The 18,287-nt window shown below is 41.2% G+C and overlaps 2 protein-coding genes across 8 annotated transcripts in view; one reads left to right on the forward strand and one right to left on the reverse strand.

Annotated features, from left to right (window-relative positions):
- The window catches only part of EFCAB2 (EF-hand calcium binding domain 2), a 118,980-nt gene extending 106,090 nt beyond the window's left edge, over positions 1 to 12,890 (reverse strand). The window contains exons 1-2 of one of the 6 annotated variants that reach the window (XR_009729909.1): positions 11,363 to 12,322; positions 10,813 to 10,931 (exon numbers count right to left, since the gene is read on the reverse strand). Coding sequence is in view for 5 of the 6 variants with exons in the window: in XM_061382456.1 (XP_061238440.1) it covers positions 10,813 to 10,931; positions 11,363 to 11,577 (334 nt within the window). In the remaining variant the exon portion in view is untranslated. Of the gene's footprint in view, positions 1 to 10,812; positions 10,932 to 11,362; positions 12,323 to 12,441; positions 12,589 to 12,794 lie in introns of those variants that run through there. The other 5 variants (XM_061382457.1, XM_061382460.1, XM_061382459.1 and 2 more) reach the window with 5 other exon arrangements.
- Positions 8,582 to 18,287, forward strand: part of LOC133227675 (uncharacterized) — a 63,780-nt gene continuing 54,074 nt past the window's right edge. For both annotated transcript variants that reach the window (XM_061382455.1, XM_061382454.1), the window contains exon 1: positions 8,582 to 10,725. In XM_061382455.1, coding sequence (XP_061238439.1) covers positions 10,036 to 10,725 — 690 coding nt within the window. In that variant the 5' untranslated portion in view covers positions 8,582 to 10,035. The remainder of the gene's footprint in view (positions 10,726 to 18,287) is intronic.

Here is an 18,287-nt window from a genome sequence, read left to right on the forward strand (position 1 = left end):
CTACAATACTTTGGCCATCTGACGAGAAGAGCCAATTCATTGGAAAAGACCCTGATGCTGGGAAAGATTGAAGGCAAAAGGAGATGCAGGCGGCAGAGGATGAGAAGGTTAGATAGCACACCGACTCAATGGACATGAATCTGAGCAAACTCTGGGAGATAGTGAAGGACGGGGAAGCCTGGTGTGCTGCAGTCCATGGAGCTGCAAAGAGTCAGACAAAACTTAGCAACTGAACAACAACAACAACAGAAGTATTTAACCTATGTGATACTATTAAACTGAATACAAATGTTAATGTCAGCTACTATATCAAAGTTGGTGATAATAATGGCACATCACCCCCTACTGTACCAGGCATCCCTGCATCCCGGATCTCTCTGACTTAAATTTCCAGAAGTTATCACCTGGTTACTCCAAAGGATGAAAGATCCAACCATCTGCCTTATGACTTTCATCCAAACCTTCCATATTTAGTTTCACTCCACACACAGGCCATCAGAGGTGGCTGCTGCCTCCAATTCTAAAAATTACCAGGATTTCACAGCTCCCCTTGGTTTGTTTCTTTTTGGCTCCCTCCTCCACAGGCTTATGTTTATTTTCTTTGGTTCTGCTAAGTTAGTGGCCACTCATTCATCCATTTAATAAATTATTATCTCCTCTAGTAATGTCTTTTTATAAACCCCTATTATCTCCTCTTCTATTCTCTTTATCTTTGTAAGTCTATGCCTTTTTTTTTAAAATTCTTTTACTGTCATTCTGTGGGATTTCAGTAAGGGCAAAAATAAACATGTGTACTCTATCATCATGCTGAAGCAGAAGGGCCATTCTAGCATTTTAAACAATGAAGTTGGATTTAAAATGTAATTTCCAATCTGAGTGCTTCTGCAAATGTAACGAGGGTAGCTCTGAACTATTTTCAATATTTTTAGAAGGTTAACAAAATACACATTTACCCATGAAAAGACCATGCAAGATGAAACTAAACTACTCTACTCATTACCCTTGGTTCATTTATTCCTTCAACAAAGATGTACAGACTGATTACAATAAATCCTATAACTGTTCTAAATCCCAGGGAATGAATAGTAAGTGAAATAAAGTTTCTGACTTCCTGAAGTTTCCACTGTAGCAGGATAGACAAACAATAAGCAAATATGTATCTTATTCTAATCATAAGCTCTGACTGGCAATTGTGTATCTTCGATTAATTAATCATTTTTAAAAGAAAAGAATGTAATTAGTAAAAAAGATCACAATAAGTACTCATAGAATTTAGAAATGAGATTATCTTCTGTAACTCATAAATAACTAGTATGAACAAACAAAGAGGAGAAGGAATGAAGTCATTTTTCCAAAGGGGATAGACGGTGGGGATCTATGCTGTATCAAAAGATTCTTGATACAAGACGTTCATTGACCATTTACTGTGGTGGCATTATTCTGCAGTATTATTTATAGCACAGAAAATTTGGAAACAATGTAGACATCCAATAGTCAGGGAAAGCTTAGGTAAACATAATTCATAAATGTAATAAATGCAGCTATTAAAAATAATGCTGAGAAATACTGATGACATGACAAAATGCTTATAATAGTAAGGACAAAAGCTGGATATAAAACTATATACAACGCAATCTCAAATCCATAAAATAAAACAAAATACAAATCTGTCTAGAAAAAAACCTAGAAGCAAATACATTGAAACTTTACCCTAGATTCTAGATCAATGGTTTTTAATAGCATCCTCATCCTCCAGTAGCTTTGTTAGAAATGCAGATTCTCAAGAGCCCACTCTCAGCCCACCAGCCCCAGACTTATGGGTTCAGAAACTCTGGGAATGGTGCTTAGCAATTTGTGGTTTAACTAGCCCTCCAGGTGAGGCTGAAGTTCATTAAAGTTTGGGACTACTGCTCCAGATAAGGAGATCATGGGCCAAGTTTTCCTTCCTTTTATAATAAAATTCCCCTTGACTTCTCTATGTGGGGTATAGAGGCTAAGAGCATTGGCTTTGGAGTCAGACAGACTTGAACGTGAGTCTGTTTCAGCAGTTAGCTAAGTGGCCGGCCTTGGTCATACTGCTTTACCTGTCTATCAACACTACTCCAATCCACTCTCTCCTGCTTTACATGGTTTCTGACAAGAAGCCTAGGTAAGGCTTCTTACTTTTTTTCTGACTTCTTTCAGGATTTTCTTGTTAACTTTGGTTTTCTACAGTTTGAAATATAATATACCTAGGCATAGCTTCTTGATATTTCTCCTGATGGTGTTCAGTTAGCTTCCTGGATCTGGTTTGGTGTCTGTCATTAATTTTGGAAATTCTTGGCCGTTTTTTTTTTTTTTTTAATATTTACATTTATTTAGTCGCACTAAGTCTAAGTTGTAGTATGTGGGATCTAGTTCCCTGACCAGGGCTCGAATCTGGGCCCCCTCGTATTGGGAGTGTGGAGTTTTAATCACTGGACTGCCAGGGACATCTCTCCTCTTGGCTGTTATTATTTTAAATATTTCTTGTGCTTCATTCTTTGATTCCTTTTCTTCTGGTAATTCCAATTATGTGTATTTCAGACCTTTTAAAATTGTCCCAGTACTTGGATGTTCTGGTTTTTCTTTGGTTTTTCATTTTCTCTCTCTGCATTTCAGTTTGGGAAGTGTCCAGTGCATCATCTTCGAGCTCAATGATTCTTTCCCCAGTCACATTAAGTCTACTGATGGGCACATCAAAGGCATTCTTTCATTTCCATTACAGTACATTTGGTCTCCGATATTCCTTTTTCTTTCTTGGAGCTTTCATCTCTCCACTTGAAATACTCATCTGTTCTTGCATGTTGTCTACTTTTTCCATTGCAGCCCTTAACATATTAGTCATAGTTATTAAATTCTTTATCTGATAATTCCAAAATTTGTACTATGTACCTGAGTCTGGTTCTGATACTTCCTTTTTCTCCAGGTTGTTTCTCTTATCTTTTAGCATGCCTTGTAACTTCTTGTTAAAAAACACACCTGATGCATCAGGTAGTAAGAACTGAGATAGAAGGTCATTAGTATGAAGATTAGCTTCCCAGATGGCACTAGTGGTAAAGAACCCACCTGCCAGTGGAGGAGACATAAGAGACGCAGGTCCATCTCTGGGTCGCAAAGATCCCCTGGAGGAGGGCATGGCAAGCCATTCCAGTATCCTTGGGAGAATCCCCATGGGCAGAGGAGCCTGGCGGGCTACAGTCCCTGCAGTCACAGAGAGTCGACATGCCTGAGGCTGCTGAGCACACAGGAGGGTGTGTGTACCGTTTCCTGTTTCCTGTAGCTCCAGTGCCAGGTTCCTGCCAGAATTCTGCCTTAGATACAGCATGCATTTACATTTTTCAGTTGTAAAACACTGGTATTACACTGAGTCCTGTTTATGTGGTGATTAGGTGTGAGTGAAGAAAAGCAATCTATAATCTCGTGGTTAAATTTGTTTTTTATAAATAGACCAGGGTTTCTGGAATGTGACCCTTGTAACTGTTTTTTAGCTTCTCCCCATCCTCTTAGATGAGATAAGAAGGCTATGGGGCACTGTGGCTGGCTAAACACAGATAGGTAGGACAAGGCTCTGGTAATGTCTTTTCCCCCTGGAAAGCACATCTTTTTATGAAGAATGTTCTGGAGATTTCAAAACGGTTACTTTCCCCTTCTGCCTGCTACAGCAATAAGGAAGTCTTTCCTGTCCCTTTACCAGATAGCCTGGTGGGGTTCCTGGAAGTAAAACCCCAAAAAATATGAGGGATTTCCTAAGACTGTAGGTTCCCAGAAGTTTCTCAATAGCACAGCTTCCACATAGCCTTCAACTATTTGCCAGAATTACCAAGTATTTCTTCCAGTTTACGGCAACAGGAGTGATGACTTCCAAGCTCTTAGTGTTGGAGCTGAAACTAGAATTCTGCTTTACCATCCAAGTCCCTGTTATTCATTTGTAGAAAGGGGATAAAAGAGGTCTCTCTCACATAGGTTTGTTCGAAGAATTAAATAACATAATTCATGTAAAATATTTAGCCCAGTGCCTACTCCAAAGTGCTGATGAGATCAAGAACTCTTTAAACTGAAGTCTAAGGAAATTAAATGACATGCCCAATGAAATCTGGACAAAAAAAAAAAAAAAAAGCAGTGTCCAAGTTCAAGCCCAGGTCTTAAGCTCCAAATTTATTGCTACATTTTAAAAATAAGTTATTTCTTTACACTCATTCATTCCTTCAGCAAGTATTTACAGAGTGACTACAATACATCCTACAACTGTTCTAAATCCCAGGGAATTAACAGTAAGTGATATAACTCTTATTGAGAGAGTCAGTTCCTAGGTAGGTTGATAAGAAGTCCAGGGTTCCTGAGGAGAAAGGGGTCCGGAGCCCTTGAGAAGGAGAAAGAGGTATGGGGCTCTCAAGGACAAAAGGACAAACATTCTTTTCTACATTGCTTTGTCTTAGTCAATATAACAATGCATCTTGCTTGAGGACATGTTTCTCCTTAACAAGAACCTTTTGACTAACCCTGTCATCTTAAAATTATATTATAGGAGTGGGTCTGGTAAAATCTTTCTATTGTTCATTCCAATCTTGTTAACTTAAGATGTATATTATGGGAGTGGGTCTGAAAAAAATATATAAAGACTTGATAAGGCTAGTCAAAAGCAGAGAAAGGGAAAGATATACCCATTTGAATGCAGAGTTCCAAAGAATAGCAAGAAGAGATAAGAAAGCCTTCCTCAGTGATCAGTGCAAAGAAATAGAGGAAAACAACAGAATGGGAAAGACTAGAGATCTCTTCAAGAAAATTAGAGATACCAAGGGAACATTTCATGCAAAGATGGGCTCGATAAAGGACAGAAATGGTATAGACCTAACAGAAGCAAAAGATATTAAGAAGAGGTGGCAAGAATACACAGAACTGTACAAAAAACATCTTCACGACCCAGATAACCACGATGGTGTGATCACTCACCTAGAGCCAGACATCCTGGAAAGTGGACCTTAGGAAGCATCACTATGAACAAAGCTAGTGGAGGTGACAGAATTCCAGTTGAGCTATTTCAAATCTTAAAAGATGATGCTGTGAAAGTGCTGCACTCAATATGCAAGCAAATTTGGAAAACTCAGCAGTGGCCACAGGACTGAAAAAGGTCAGTTTTCATTCCAATCTCTAAGAAAGGCAATGCCGAAGAATGCTCAAACTACTGCACAATTGCACTCATCTCACATGCTAGTAAAGTAATGCTCAAAATTCTCCAAGCCAGGCTTCAGCAATACGTGAACCATGAACTTCCAGATGCTCAGGCTGGATCTAGAAAAGGCAGAGGAAACAGAGATCAAATTGCCAACATCCACTGGATCATTGAAAAGGCAAGAGAGTCCCAGAAAAACATCTATTTCTGCTTTATTGACTATGCCAAAGCCTTTGACTGTGTGGATCACAATAAACTGTGGAAAATTCTGAAAGAGATGGGAATACCAGACCACCTAACCTACCTCTTGAGAAATCTGTATTCAGGTCAGGAAGCAACAGTTAGAACTGGACATGGAACAACAGACTGGTTCCAAATAGGAAAAGGAGTACGTCAAGGCTGTATATTATCACCATGCTTATTTAACTTATATGCAGAGTACAATCATACAAAATGCCAGGCTGGATGAAGCACAAGCTGGAATCAAGATTGCTGGGATAAATATCAATAACCTCAGATATACAGATGACACCACCCTTGTGGCAGAAAGTGAAGAACTAAACAGCCTCCTGATGAAAGTGAAAGAGGAAAGTGAAAAAGCTGGCTTCAAACTCAACATTCAAAAAACTAAGATCATGGCATCTGGTCCCATCACTTCATGGCAAATAGATGGGGAAACAATGGAAACAGTGACAGTCTTTATTATTTTGGGGGGCTCCAAAATCACTGCAGATGGTGACTGCAGCCATGAAATTAAAAGATACTTGCTCTTCGGAAGAAAGGCTATGACTAACCTAGATAGCATATTAAAAAGCAGAGACATTACTTTGCCAACAAATCCATCTACTCAAAGCTACAGTTTTTCCAGTAGTCATGAACAGATGTGAGAGCTGGACTATAAAGAAAGCTGAGCACCAAAGAATTGATGCTTTTGAACTGTGGTGTTGGAGAAGACTCTTGAGAGTCCCTTGGACTGAAAGGAAATCAAATCAGTCAATACTAAAGGAAATCAGTCCTGAATATTCATTGGAAGGACTGATGCAGAAGCTGAAACTCCAATACTTTGGCCACCTGCTACAAAGAACTGACTCATTGGAAAAGACCCTGATGCCGGCAAAGATTGAGGGCAGGGGGAGAACAGGATGACAGAGGATGAGATGGTTGGATGGCATCACCAACTCGATGGACATGAGTTTGAGTAGGCTCTGGGAGTTGGTGATGGGACAGGGAAGCCTGGCATGGTGCAGTCCATGAGGTCACAAAGAACTGAACACGACTGACCGACTGATCTGAACTGAACACTTAGATTTTATGTGATACATATGGAATCTACTAAACAGCCACTAATTCCCTAAAATGTACTAACCACTTTTCTTCTGATTTATTCAGCATTCCTTTAATGCCAGGTATTGTGGAGATACTGTCCACATTACAACAGATTATGAAATATAACTATTTCCAGTTTACCTTTGAGGAACCCGAAGATCCCTAGATTTAGTATCTTGGCTAAGATCAGATACAGCTTGAGGAAACTATGATTTAAATTCAGATCTTACTTCGGTGCTCACGTTTTCTACTACCTTGTACTACACTCTGTACTATCAACAGTTCACTTTTCAAAAAGTAGTATTAACCTCTAATCTCAGTTTTTTACTTTAGATTTCCAAATGCTGGGTTTCGAGAGGAATGGCACAATACAGGGAAACAAACACAAAACAAAATTATAAAACTTCTTCCGTCTAGGAGTGGATTCCTCAATTGGAAGTACTTTACCAAGCAATATTATCAAAGCATGCAAAGTAAAAAGAATGCTTTAATACAAACAAAAATAATAAATCCTAGAAAGAACTTTGAGTACCTGAGTCTTATTTAAAACAAAACAAAACAAAACAAAACTGACATGCCTTCCAAAGCTCAATGGCCTGCCAAAAATTAGAATGTTATTCCTAAACAGTCTGTTTCCTAGACATGATTTTAATCACAAATAGAAGATTCTTCCAGTCCTATATAAAAGTCTCTAAGAGATAGAAACATTAAAATAAGATTAAAAGATCCAAAGAATCAACAACTACATTGATTCCTCATTTTAAACAAAACAGAGGAAAAGAAAAAAATAAATAAACAATGCTCTGGCTGAGGAAACTTACACAGAAATAACAGAACTTCAAAAATAATTTTTCCTATCCCATTCCAAGCACTCTCCTTTTAGTAAAACAAATAAAATTAAGTAATTAAAAAAAAAATCAACTTGATTCTAGAATTTCAAATTCTTTAGCTAATATATGTTACATTTTTTAATCTAGGAAAAAAGATAAATTATACTATGTATAAAGTGCAAAAATGTTACAAATTAAGCATGGTTTCAATGTACATAATCTTACAGAAAATTTTTATAAACAGAGCCCATCATAGGTTTAGTTACTATTTACCAATATTCTCACTATTTGTATCAAGATTAATCCCTAAATGTTGAAGAAGAGCTGGATATGATGACTACACAGAAACTTAATCCTTTAGAACTTAAAACAAATTCAAGATTAAAACTGAACAACTTAAAATATATATGTGTTGTTATTTTTTTAAAGACATGCCAAAAAAAAAAAGTAATAAAAAAAAAGACATGCCAATGAATTTTTTTGGCTCTCAAAAAAAATGTTTGTTGAGCCAGATGAAATAAAAGCATATAGTTTACTTGAAAGGAAGAGGGAAAAAGTCTCTAACAATAATTGTATATGCTTTTAGGTGTAGATCTTTGGGGAAACAGTAAATAACGCTTTGATTAAAACAAACACTTTTAAATTATCTGAATGTGACAATATTTATTGAATTCCTACCATGTGCTATATACTCTGCAAGACACTGAGTATAAAGAAATGATCCCCACCCTCTTTGAGCTTATAAGGTAATGGATATAGCCTTCAAAACTATCCTTTTCTTTTGCTTGATTCCATGTTCATCAAGCAACTTTAGAAATATAAATCTACCCTCTACAAAAGCTTAATACACATAAAACAGTATACGACATTGCAGAGGTCAGCTTCCTGACCGATGTATCAACATACCCCAATTTAAATTAATAAATCTTTATTCAGGTTTGTACATCACTCTTTATGAGTTTAGTTAGCTTGAGTGAATCCTCAAAGTCTAGCCTATTCGGATTAATTGGTCAGGCGTAATTTCTGAAACTTCAGAGCAGAGAATCAAATATATGAGTGAAATATGTGTATTCAAAGATGGTTATCAGCAAATGACTCTCTAGTTTATCCTTATGACAACATACCTTTATTTCATTCTCGAGACAACATACTTCTATTTCATCATGCCCTTCAAGCTGCAATTACAATTAACTCATAGGACCGTTGTAAAGAGTAACTGAGATGTACCGTGTAACAGTGCTTCTCAAACTTTAACGTGCATGTGGAACGAGCAGGAATGCATAAATGCTGAGTCTAATTCAGTAAGTCAGGGGCAAGGACTGCGTTCCTTCCTTTCTTACAAGCTGCCAGTGATACCAGGCTGCTGCCCACATCAGGAGGGGATACAACATACCCGGCAAGCAGCTGGCACATGGGCTGCTCATACCAGTCCAGCTGACTGCTCTCTCCCTTTTGTGAATGTCTTATCTCCCTTATATAGCTCACCTTCTTTGGGAGAAAAAAATACCCTCCAAAGTTCTAACCTAATCAGAATGCCTTCCATATGGTAGGCATTAAACACATGTCAACTGAATGAATGACACCCAGTCTGTTTTTAACAGTCATTACCTCTATGGCTATAGATAGAATTGTTTCTTCTCCGATATAGTTTATTATAAACAGGAAAGTATCTTCGAAAACTGAAAAATCAAAAAACCTTCCAATCTATTTTTTTAATGAAGAAAAACAAACTGTATTTGCAGCATAATCCAGTGTGTCTTTTCCTCAGGCTGACCTAATCAAATCTTTTTTAAAATCCATGATTAACTTATCTCCTGAAAGTCTTTTTTTTTTTTTTTTTTTTGTAAATAAGAATTTTAATAAATAAAGGTAAGTCTTTCTGGGGAAGTTTTTTTTTAGCTGCACTGGGTCTTCTCTAGTTGCTGCCAGCGGGGGCTACTTTTCATTGGGGCGCAGGAGCTTCTCATTGCCCAGGCTTTTTTTGTTGGAGAGCCCCGGCTCAGTAGTCGTGGCGCGGGGGCTTAGCTGCTCCCTAGCATGTGCAATCTTTCCCCGAGGGGGATGGAACCTGTGTCCCCTGCACTGGCAGGCGTATATGTAACCGCTGGACAACCAGGGAAGTCCCTCTGGGGAAAGTTTTAAAACTAATATTAAAAAAGTAATTTTCTTAGGACGTATCTTATACTTTTAAAACAGCACAATAAAATTATAAGGACATCTTAGGAAGGTAACATCTATAAAATGTCTGCTTTTCAGACTAACGTAATCATAAAAAAAAAACCAAATCGTATTATTGCTATCACTACGTCGCTGTTTGGCACAGTGCCATGTGTTTCTCTGTGATCACCATGACAAGTGACTGACTACCTCACCGCTGGCTTCTACACTTGTAAATATCACTTAATTACATCTTTGTTCCATGCTGAGAATATGCTGATATGTTTCAAGCACTCAAAAAAAGAACAAAGGTGGGGTATTATTTTACCTCTACCGTTTCAATGGCTTGACATTTTAGCGACGAGTTCATCAATTACTGAAACAGACTTATTTTTGAGTAACTAACGGAGGATGGTTAAAAAAAAAAGCATCAACCTTTTAATCAAACTGCTGAATTAAAACAACGTTAACAGTCTTACAAATAAACATGGATAAGCGGGTTTTCTTTTCCCTAATGATGAAGACATATCAATGCCTCCCACCCAGCGACCGGAGGCCCAGTCCCGCCTCTGCCACCCCGATCGCGCTGGGCCGTCTGGTGCCGCCGCAGAGAACAGGCCTGCGCACCGAGCTCTACGCGTTCCCTCTGGAGTTTGCTCTTTCATCTTTATTAAAGTTTTTTGTGTTTTGTCTTGTTTTTCGCTTAAAACAAGACACCAGGCGGGTGGCGCGCGCACTTCGGCTCCTGGAGGCGCGGACGCAGTCACGGTGACCTCGAAGCCGTCCTCCCACGTCCCCGCTACGAAGGCAAAATGGTGGCCGCAAACGCCAGCCGTTTGCGGAGTTTCAGCGCAGCCGGGGAGGAGCAGGGCAGACGCCCGCAGCCTGATCCGTCCTCACCCAGGCCGCCGCGGGGGCCTAGAGCCCGAGCAGCTGCCGGCATGGCCCCTGCGGCAACGAGAGCCCAAGCTAGGGCTTGGAGGCGGTGTCCTCGAGACCGTGAACAAGGACGCCATTATGGGGCTCCAGGCCGGCGCCTCGACCGCAGCCCGCGCTGGAAGCGAGGCTCGGGGCTCCGAAGGCGGGACGATGGCGGGGGGGCGGGATGAGGGCCCGGGAGGCGGGGCGAGGGAGGCAGGAACGGGGGAGGGGGCCTCCGCTGCAGGGCGGGCGGCGGGGCCTGGCCGTGTCAGCCTTCTCCCTGAGGGTGGGGCTCCAGAGGTAAGGGGTCCCACTCTGTCCCGAGCTCCCCGGTGCGGCCCGGGGTCGCGGTGGGCGGCGAGGGCTGCGCTTCGCGGTGCCTCTTACCTGTGCCGTCCCTGTCTCTGTCGTCCGCCATCTTGTTGCGGCGCCGTCGCCGGGGAGAGGCCTGTCGCCTAGCTAGGTCACGGCGTCCTGACCCCCTCCAGCTCCGCGGCGAGTCGGCCCTGGAGGATGGGAGGCTCCGAATCCCGAGGGAAGGAGACCCTGGGTCGGGAGTCGGGGGAAGGAACGCTCCGAGCGCGCGCGCCCCCCGCTCCCGCTAGGACCCTGTGGCGCTCGGAAGCCCGGATCCGTGCCCGCGACCCCTTTAGCCGCGTCGGTGGCTTCAGCCTATTCTGCCCAGTACCAAGCCCTGAACCCTGATTTTTCTGGCATAGAGGAAGTATTTAATAATAAAGTTCGGAACCCCTCCTTTCCCATGTTTCTGACCCATTTGGGGACACAGTGCTCTCCTCGTTCCCTCCAGTTTGTAGCATGTGGCGCTGCTCGCCTTTTTTTTTACTGCAGATTTTAAAACGCAGCTGGAGAGCTCGACTCCGGAGGGGTAACAGAAGCAACCCGCAGTGCCGCCGCCTCCCCTTCCCATCTGCCCCACCTCCGGCCCACGTTTTCACCAGTCCAGTGCTCGCCGCCCGCTCCCAGAGACCGGGACTGCAAGGCGGGCGAGCGCTGGAGCTGGGACGGAAAACTGGGCTGGCGGGGAGGAAACCAGAGAGCCATTAGAGTGTTACTGGTGGAGCTGAACCGCTGTAGAAAAACATGTTGTAAAATCGGCGCAAACATTGCGTCGTCAAGGCTGCGATTTCTCATACAAAATAGAGGTTCTCATAGCAACAAAGACGTGCCTGTATTGTGCCCACTGTTAGGTACATGAAGATGTTCCTACTTGTGAAATTTGACAAGATGTCCAGCTAAATTACCGAGGGAAAGTTTTACATCTCGCTTTTCTGAAAATTGGAAGCTGTAATATGTTAAATGTTTGTCTCATTTTAAGGAAAAGTTCACTAGAATATTTTCTTTTAAAAATGATTTTTGAATAATATGCCTAATGGTGTGGTTCGAGCGAATATATATATGTTTTTAAAACTAGTTTTAGATGGTTTTTTAGTCCATGTGCGTGCTAAGCCGCTTCAGTCGTTTGACCGTTTGCGACCCCCATGGACTATAACCCGCCAGGCTCCTCTGTCCATGAGATTTTCCAGCCAAGAATACTGGAGTGGGTTGCCATTTCCTTCTCCAGGGATCCAACCCTGGGTCCCACGTTGAAGGCAGATCCTTTACTGTCTGAGCCAGGAGGAAAGCCCCTTTAATGCATGTGTATAAATTTAAATGACTTAATTTTATGTAAAAATCATTTATAAACTTAACTGTAAATATTAAGAGGCCTTCAAAATATAAGGTATTTAATGGTTTGATTAGCTGCGTTTTTATATTTTTTATTCTGGTTCTATAATCCCTCAGTAAACCCTAAAGAAAACTAATATTCTTTATTAAAATAAGTATTTTTTCTGTAGAAGATATTCCTGTGGTGCTCCAATCAGCATTCTCTTTGACTACAAACAATTGAATCCTCACAAAATGGCTCAGAAGATAGATATTTATATAAAATGAATATAATCATGAACAATAATTTCTTAATGCCAAAAAGTAGAGTAATCATTAGCACAGACTTACCTGGTGGCTCAGTGGTAAAGAATCCACCTGCCAAAGCAGGAGATGTGGATTCAGTCCCTGGGCTGGGAAGATCCCCTGGAGAAGGAAATGGCAACCCACTCCAGTATTCTTGCCTGGAAAATCCCTTGGACAGAGGAACCTGGTGGGCTACAGTTCAGTAGATTCACAAGAGTTAGTTGTGACTTAATGACTGAACAGCAACAAATGATTAGCACGCACGTATATTTAAATTTCATGATCATTATGGTCTAGTTATTTGTTTTTTCAAGACCCTCTTCATACAGGTGATGAAGGCCTTTGAAATAAATGTGGGAAACCCCAGCTTTAGTCTTCATGCTCACTACTCACCATACCTTTTCCTGTGCTGCTTACAGTTTCCTTTTTCTGGAATGCCTTTCTCTCCTCTCTCAGCTCTAACATTCACCCTCCCACAGACACATGTTTGTTGTCAGTGACCTCCTGGAAGGTCATGTGCTCCCTGCGGCTATCCCCTTCTGAGGTGTCAACCCCTTCTTCTGAGGTGTTATCTGTAGACCCTCACAAGGACTTCCCTGTAGCTCAAACAGTAAAGAACCTGCCTGCAATGCAGGAGACCAGTGTTCAATCCCTGGGTTGGGAGGTTCCCCTGGAGAAGGGAATGGCAATCCACTCCAGTATTATTGCCTGGAGAATTCTCCTGGAATTGGAGAATTCCATGGACAGAGAAGCCTGGTGGGCTACAGTCTGTGAGGTCGCAGAGTCGGACTAAGTCAGACTCAGTCAACTGAGCAACTAACACACACACACAGACCCTCACGTTGATTTACAGTGATCCTACTTGTTTCCCCTAACCAAACTGTAAGCTCTTGAGGATGGGAAGTGTTTCATTTGTCTATATTATCTCCATTGCCTAGAACAACTTTTCAGTGGTTGAGCGTCCACCTCCCAATGCAGGGGACATGGGTTCGATCCCTGGTCCAGGAAGATTTCACCTGACATGGGGCAACTAGTCGCGTATGCCACAACTGTAGAGCCAACGCTCCACAACTAGAGAGTAGCTCCCGCTCACTCCAACTAGAGAAAACCCACATGCAACAACGAAGACCTAGCACAGCTGAAAATAAAGCTCTTTAGAATATAAAATGTGTGAACTCTATCAAACTTGAAAAAATAATGTGCATTTTTAAAATTAGGACAGAATTTAGTCTTCTCAAAGACATTGATAAGAAAAGATTTTATTTTTTAGATTATTTCAAGCCACATTAACCTCTAATTCTCAACTCCTACAGCATACTTAACACTCTAAATTTGGATGAGTAAAAACTATTTATGTTAATTAACCCTTCCACCCAATTAGATTTGAAGATGGATCCTAATATATACATCTTTTGTATCCCCACAGTACCTATCCCAATTTGGGACACATACTAGGAGCTTAATATGTACTTTTCAGTTGACTGCTGCTACTGCTAAGTCGCTTCAGTTGTGTCTGACTCTGTGTGACCCCATAGACGGCAGCCCACCAGGCTCCCCCGTCCCTGGGATTCTCCAGGCAAGAACACTGGAGTGGGTTGCCATTTCCTTCTCCAGTGCATGAAAGGAAAAGTGAAAGTGAAGTCGCTCAGTCATGTCTGACTCTTAGCGACCCCATGGACTACAGCCTACCAGGCTCCTCCATCCATGGGATTTTCCAGGCGAGAGTACTGGATACATACAAGTCTGTTATTATTCTGGAAAACTTTCCACAAAGTGAAAAAAAGGTTATCCAAGTGAAAAAAGCCCACTATGCCAATGAGTGGGGCCAGAGGGATATGTATAGGTTATGTCTTTTTGTGTGATTGAATTTATAGGGTGATAAATTTGTTCACACAGGCATGAGTTCTGTGCCCATGAGGGACTCAGTGTTTGTTCTGAATACAATTGACTCAGTTACCTAAGATGTGGGTAAAGTGAAAGGGTAAGTGATGTGAATAATGCAAAATGATACTAAAAAAAAAAATCCTTTACAGCACTGTTACTCTCCTAGGATGGGGATCATTGACATCCCCTTGGACTAAGAACAATTTTTTTTTAAACCAGATTTTCCTTAGCCATTGCCCTGTACTGACCTCATGATTCTAGGCAAGGCATGTAATCTCTTTAAAACCTAGTTAACTTAGAGAAATGGAGATAGCAACATCCAAGCTCCTTGTCTTAAAGTTTTCATAAGACTCAATAGATGTAACTGAAAGCTTTGAAAATTTTAGAGAACTTGTGAAGAATCCCCACTTTCATGTTGGAAGAAGTACTTAGGGGGTCAAACCCCAACTTCTCTCCCAAGATTCAGCTTCCACTTGGAGAGTTTGCTTTTCCAGGTCTTCAACAGGAGGTTGACTTCAGGTCTTAACACAAATGACAGAGCTTCATGTTAAGTTTGTGGCCCCTTCCTGATTTCCCACCTTTGATTTTTAATTCTTATCAAGCATGAGTGGCTTTAAGGATATCTAGATTCTTTGGGCTCTAGCCTCAGGAAAATGAGAGGGAGGTTGTTACTTCTCAGATCTAATTCCAGTTTTCTAATGGAAGATATATCTTTCATCCTTCTCTGGATGATTAACATCAAGAATGTCCAGCCCTTCAAGAAAGACACTGCTCCTAACCTACCCCTACCCATAAGGGGAGTAGCCTTACTCTGTGATCTTAAAAGGAAACATCAGAATATGATAGAATAAGGATACAGTTCTCTTACAGTTAATAAAAACAACTCTAAATACTTTGATATATTATCTCTTTTAATCCTTCTCAGGCTGATAGTATCTCCATTTCACAGATAAAAAAACTACATCTTCACATTAATGGCCTGTTTAAGGTCTCCCAGCTAGTTGGTAAGAGAGAGCTGGCAAGGAGTCTAGTTCTGGTTCCAGAGCCATTGTGCTTCTCTATAAATGTAAGCTACCATTGTTATATTCTATTTAGTAACCTGAATATTTAGAGAAGAATGTTAAGGGCAAAAATCCTGGACAGAATTAGTCACCTTCCTCACCCTTTTTTTTTTTTTTTTCACTGCTTCAAAACATCAACCAAAGCAACTGGCAGAGACCCTTAGGGACTTGAAAAGAACCAGATAATGGCATGCATGATGCCCTTGTCCGGACAAAAAATTAAATGTAAGGCCTAGCTTTTGGGTGGCAGGAGAGGAGGTGAAACCACGCCCCAGTAGTCTGCTCACCTTCTTTTCTTTCCTTTCTGTCTTCCAGCAGATTGAGGTTTCAAGGCCCCTTGGTAATGAGGGAGAATTGTGTTAAATCCTTGGCTCTGGACAAGCGCATTTTCAGTGCCAGAGTTCCTTCAGGCTTTTCAAGGAGACCCAGGGCAGGAAGCTGGAACTGCAGCTCTTGTGGGCAACTTGAAAGTAAATCTTACATGAAACCACAACTCTTAAAGCATTTGGAAAAACAACGGTTCCTGGCGATACTTCTCTCAAAAGTACATGTTTCTTTCTGTTTTCCTTAAGAACGCATATTGACACAACAAGTTACTGTTTAATTCATTGCTTAAGCATTTCCTGTTCTAAGCACCACTTTTCAGGGACACTCATTGCTAAGCAACTTTTGATGAGTCTCTGGTTCTTTATTCATTGAAAATCAGACCTGAAAGGGGCAGGGTGGTAACTGACCCAGAGACTCAAAAAGTGTTCATGATCTCTGATATAACCTCTTTCCTCTTAAGTGTGAAAATAGAGGAAAAGTGTAGAATTATATAGGTGGTTAACTTTGGAATATAGTTTTTAGTTCCAGCTTCAAAACTTGATCTTTGAACTTAACTTTCATTTCTTATTATATTTACATTAGGAGACAGAACTGTACAGAAGAGTTAAGCCTTAGGAGAAAAGCGGACCGGGGATTGAACCTCAGTCCACTGCTCATTAGCTATATGAGTTTAGACATTATTTCTCCTCTGTAACCTTGGTTTCCACATCTAAGGTTTTTGTTATTCAGTCACTAAGTCATGTCCAGTTCTTTGTGACCCCACGGACTGCAGTACACCAGGCTTCCCTGTCCTTTACCATCTCCCAGAGTTTGCTCATGGAGAAGGCAATGGCACCCCACTCCAGTACTCTTGCCTGGAAAATCCCATGGATAGAGGAGCCTGGAAGGCAGCAGCCCACGGGGTTGCTGAGGGTCAGACATGACTAAGCGACTTCACTTTGACTTTTCACTTTCATGCATTGGAGAAGGAAGTGGCACCCCACTCCAGTACTCTTGCCTGGAGAATCACAGGGACGGGGGAGCCTGGTAGGCTGCCATCTATGGGGTAGCACAGAGTCGGACACGACTGAAGCGACTTAGCAGCAGCAGCAGCAGCAGCAGAGTTTGCTCAAACTCATATCCATTGAGTCGATGATGCCATCCAACCATCTCATCCTCTGTCATCCCCTTCTTCTCCTGCCTTCAATCTTTCCCAGTATTAGGGTCTTTTTCCAATGAGTCAGCTCTTTGCATCAGATGGCCAAAGTATTGGAGCTTCAACTTCAGCATCAGTCCTTCCAATGAATATTCATTCAGAGTGGATTTACTTTAGGATTAACTTGTTTGACCTCCTTGCTGTCCAAGGGACTCTCAAGAGTCTTCTCCAGCACCACAGTTCATGGAGATAAGGAGACGATTGACCAGTTGGGGCATGGAGGCCACCTCTGCTTCTCCCTTGACTTCTGGCCTGATGTAATTTCTTTAGACTGTGGCCACGAGTACCTCTTCTGAAACTAGGGCCAATAGTGATAGTATTTGGAGCACTTACTATGTTTTAGGAACTATGCCCAATATTTTATACCATCACAGTAACCCTATAAGAAGGATACTGATATAGTTCCCTTTTAAAGATGGAAAACAACAACAACAACAGAGTTAAGATCCCAAAATTGCTTCTCTGAGAGGAAAAGTGGCTTTTCTGCTGCTGCTGAGCCCCAAAGCCTTTCCTGAGATGCTCCCTCAGAATCTTGTTCTGAATTTTCCATTTCCTACCTGTATCAGTCCCCTGGGATGCGACTGCTCTCCTGTCCAGCCAATGCAGTGAAGAAGGACTGTGAAGGGGGCTGGCGCATCCCCATCTCCACCTTCCCTGCCACCCTGGATACGAACATGCAGGCTGAGAGTTTCACTACTGACATATGGAGAAAGAGATAGGATAATAAAGTTGGCAAATGGGGATGTTATCAATGTCCTGGAAACTTAGAAAAATTTTGCAGACCTGGTTCCTGATTCATAAAGCTCTTGATGCTCTCTGAGATGATTAGAGCGTGTGCCTGGCACACCTGGCTCTCCCTTGACTATACCACTCCGTTACTGCCACTACTCTAGTTAATTTTCCTTCCTAGAGCTTATACAGATTAATGATAGTCCATGTAGCTCTTACAGGACATAAATAAATAAATAAAATTTTAAAACTCTAGGTGATAGTTTTATATTGACCCAGATTTTTTTTTTTTTGGATTATAGTTGATTTACAATATTGTGTTAGTTTGGGGTATATAGCAAAGTGGTTCAGTTATACATATACATATATTCATTCTTTTTTCAGATTCTTATGTAGATAATCACAGAATATTGAGTAGTGTTCCCTGTGCTATACAGTAGGTCCTTGTTACCTTTTTTTTCCCCTGATTATATCTATCTTATATGTAGTATTGTGTGTATGTTAATCCCAAGCTCCTGATTTATCCCTCCCCACCATGTTTCCCCTTTGGTAACCATAAGTTTGTTTTCGATGTCGGTTTCTATTTTGTAAGTAAGTTCGTTTGAACCATTTAAAAAAAAATAGATTCCACATATGAATATCATGTGATATTTGTCCCTTTTTTCCTCTTTGGTTGTGCTGGTTCTTCTTCGCTG

The sequence above is a fragment of the Bos javanicus genome, chromosome 16, assembly GCF_032452875.1.
Source record: "Bos javanicus breed banteng chromosome 16, ARS-OSU_banteng_1.0, whole genome shotgun sequence".
NCBI lineage: Eukaryota > Metazoa > Chordata > Mammalia > Artiodactyla > Bovidae > Bos > Bos javanicus.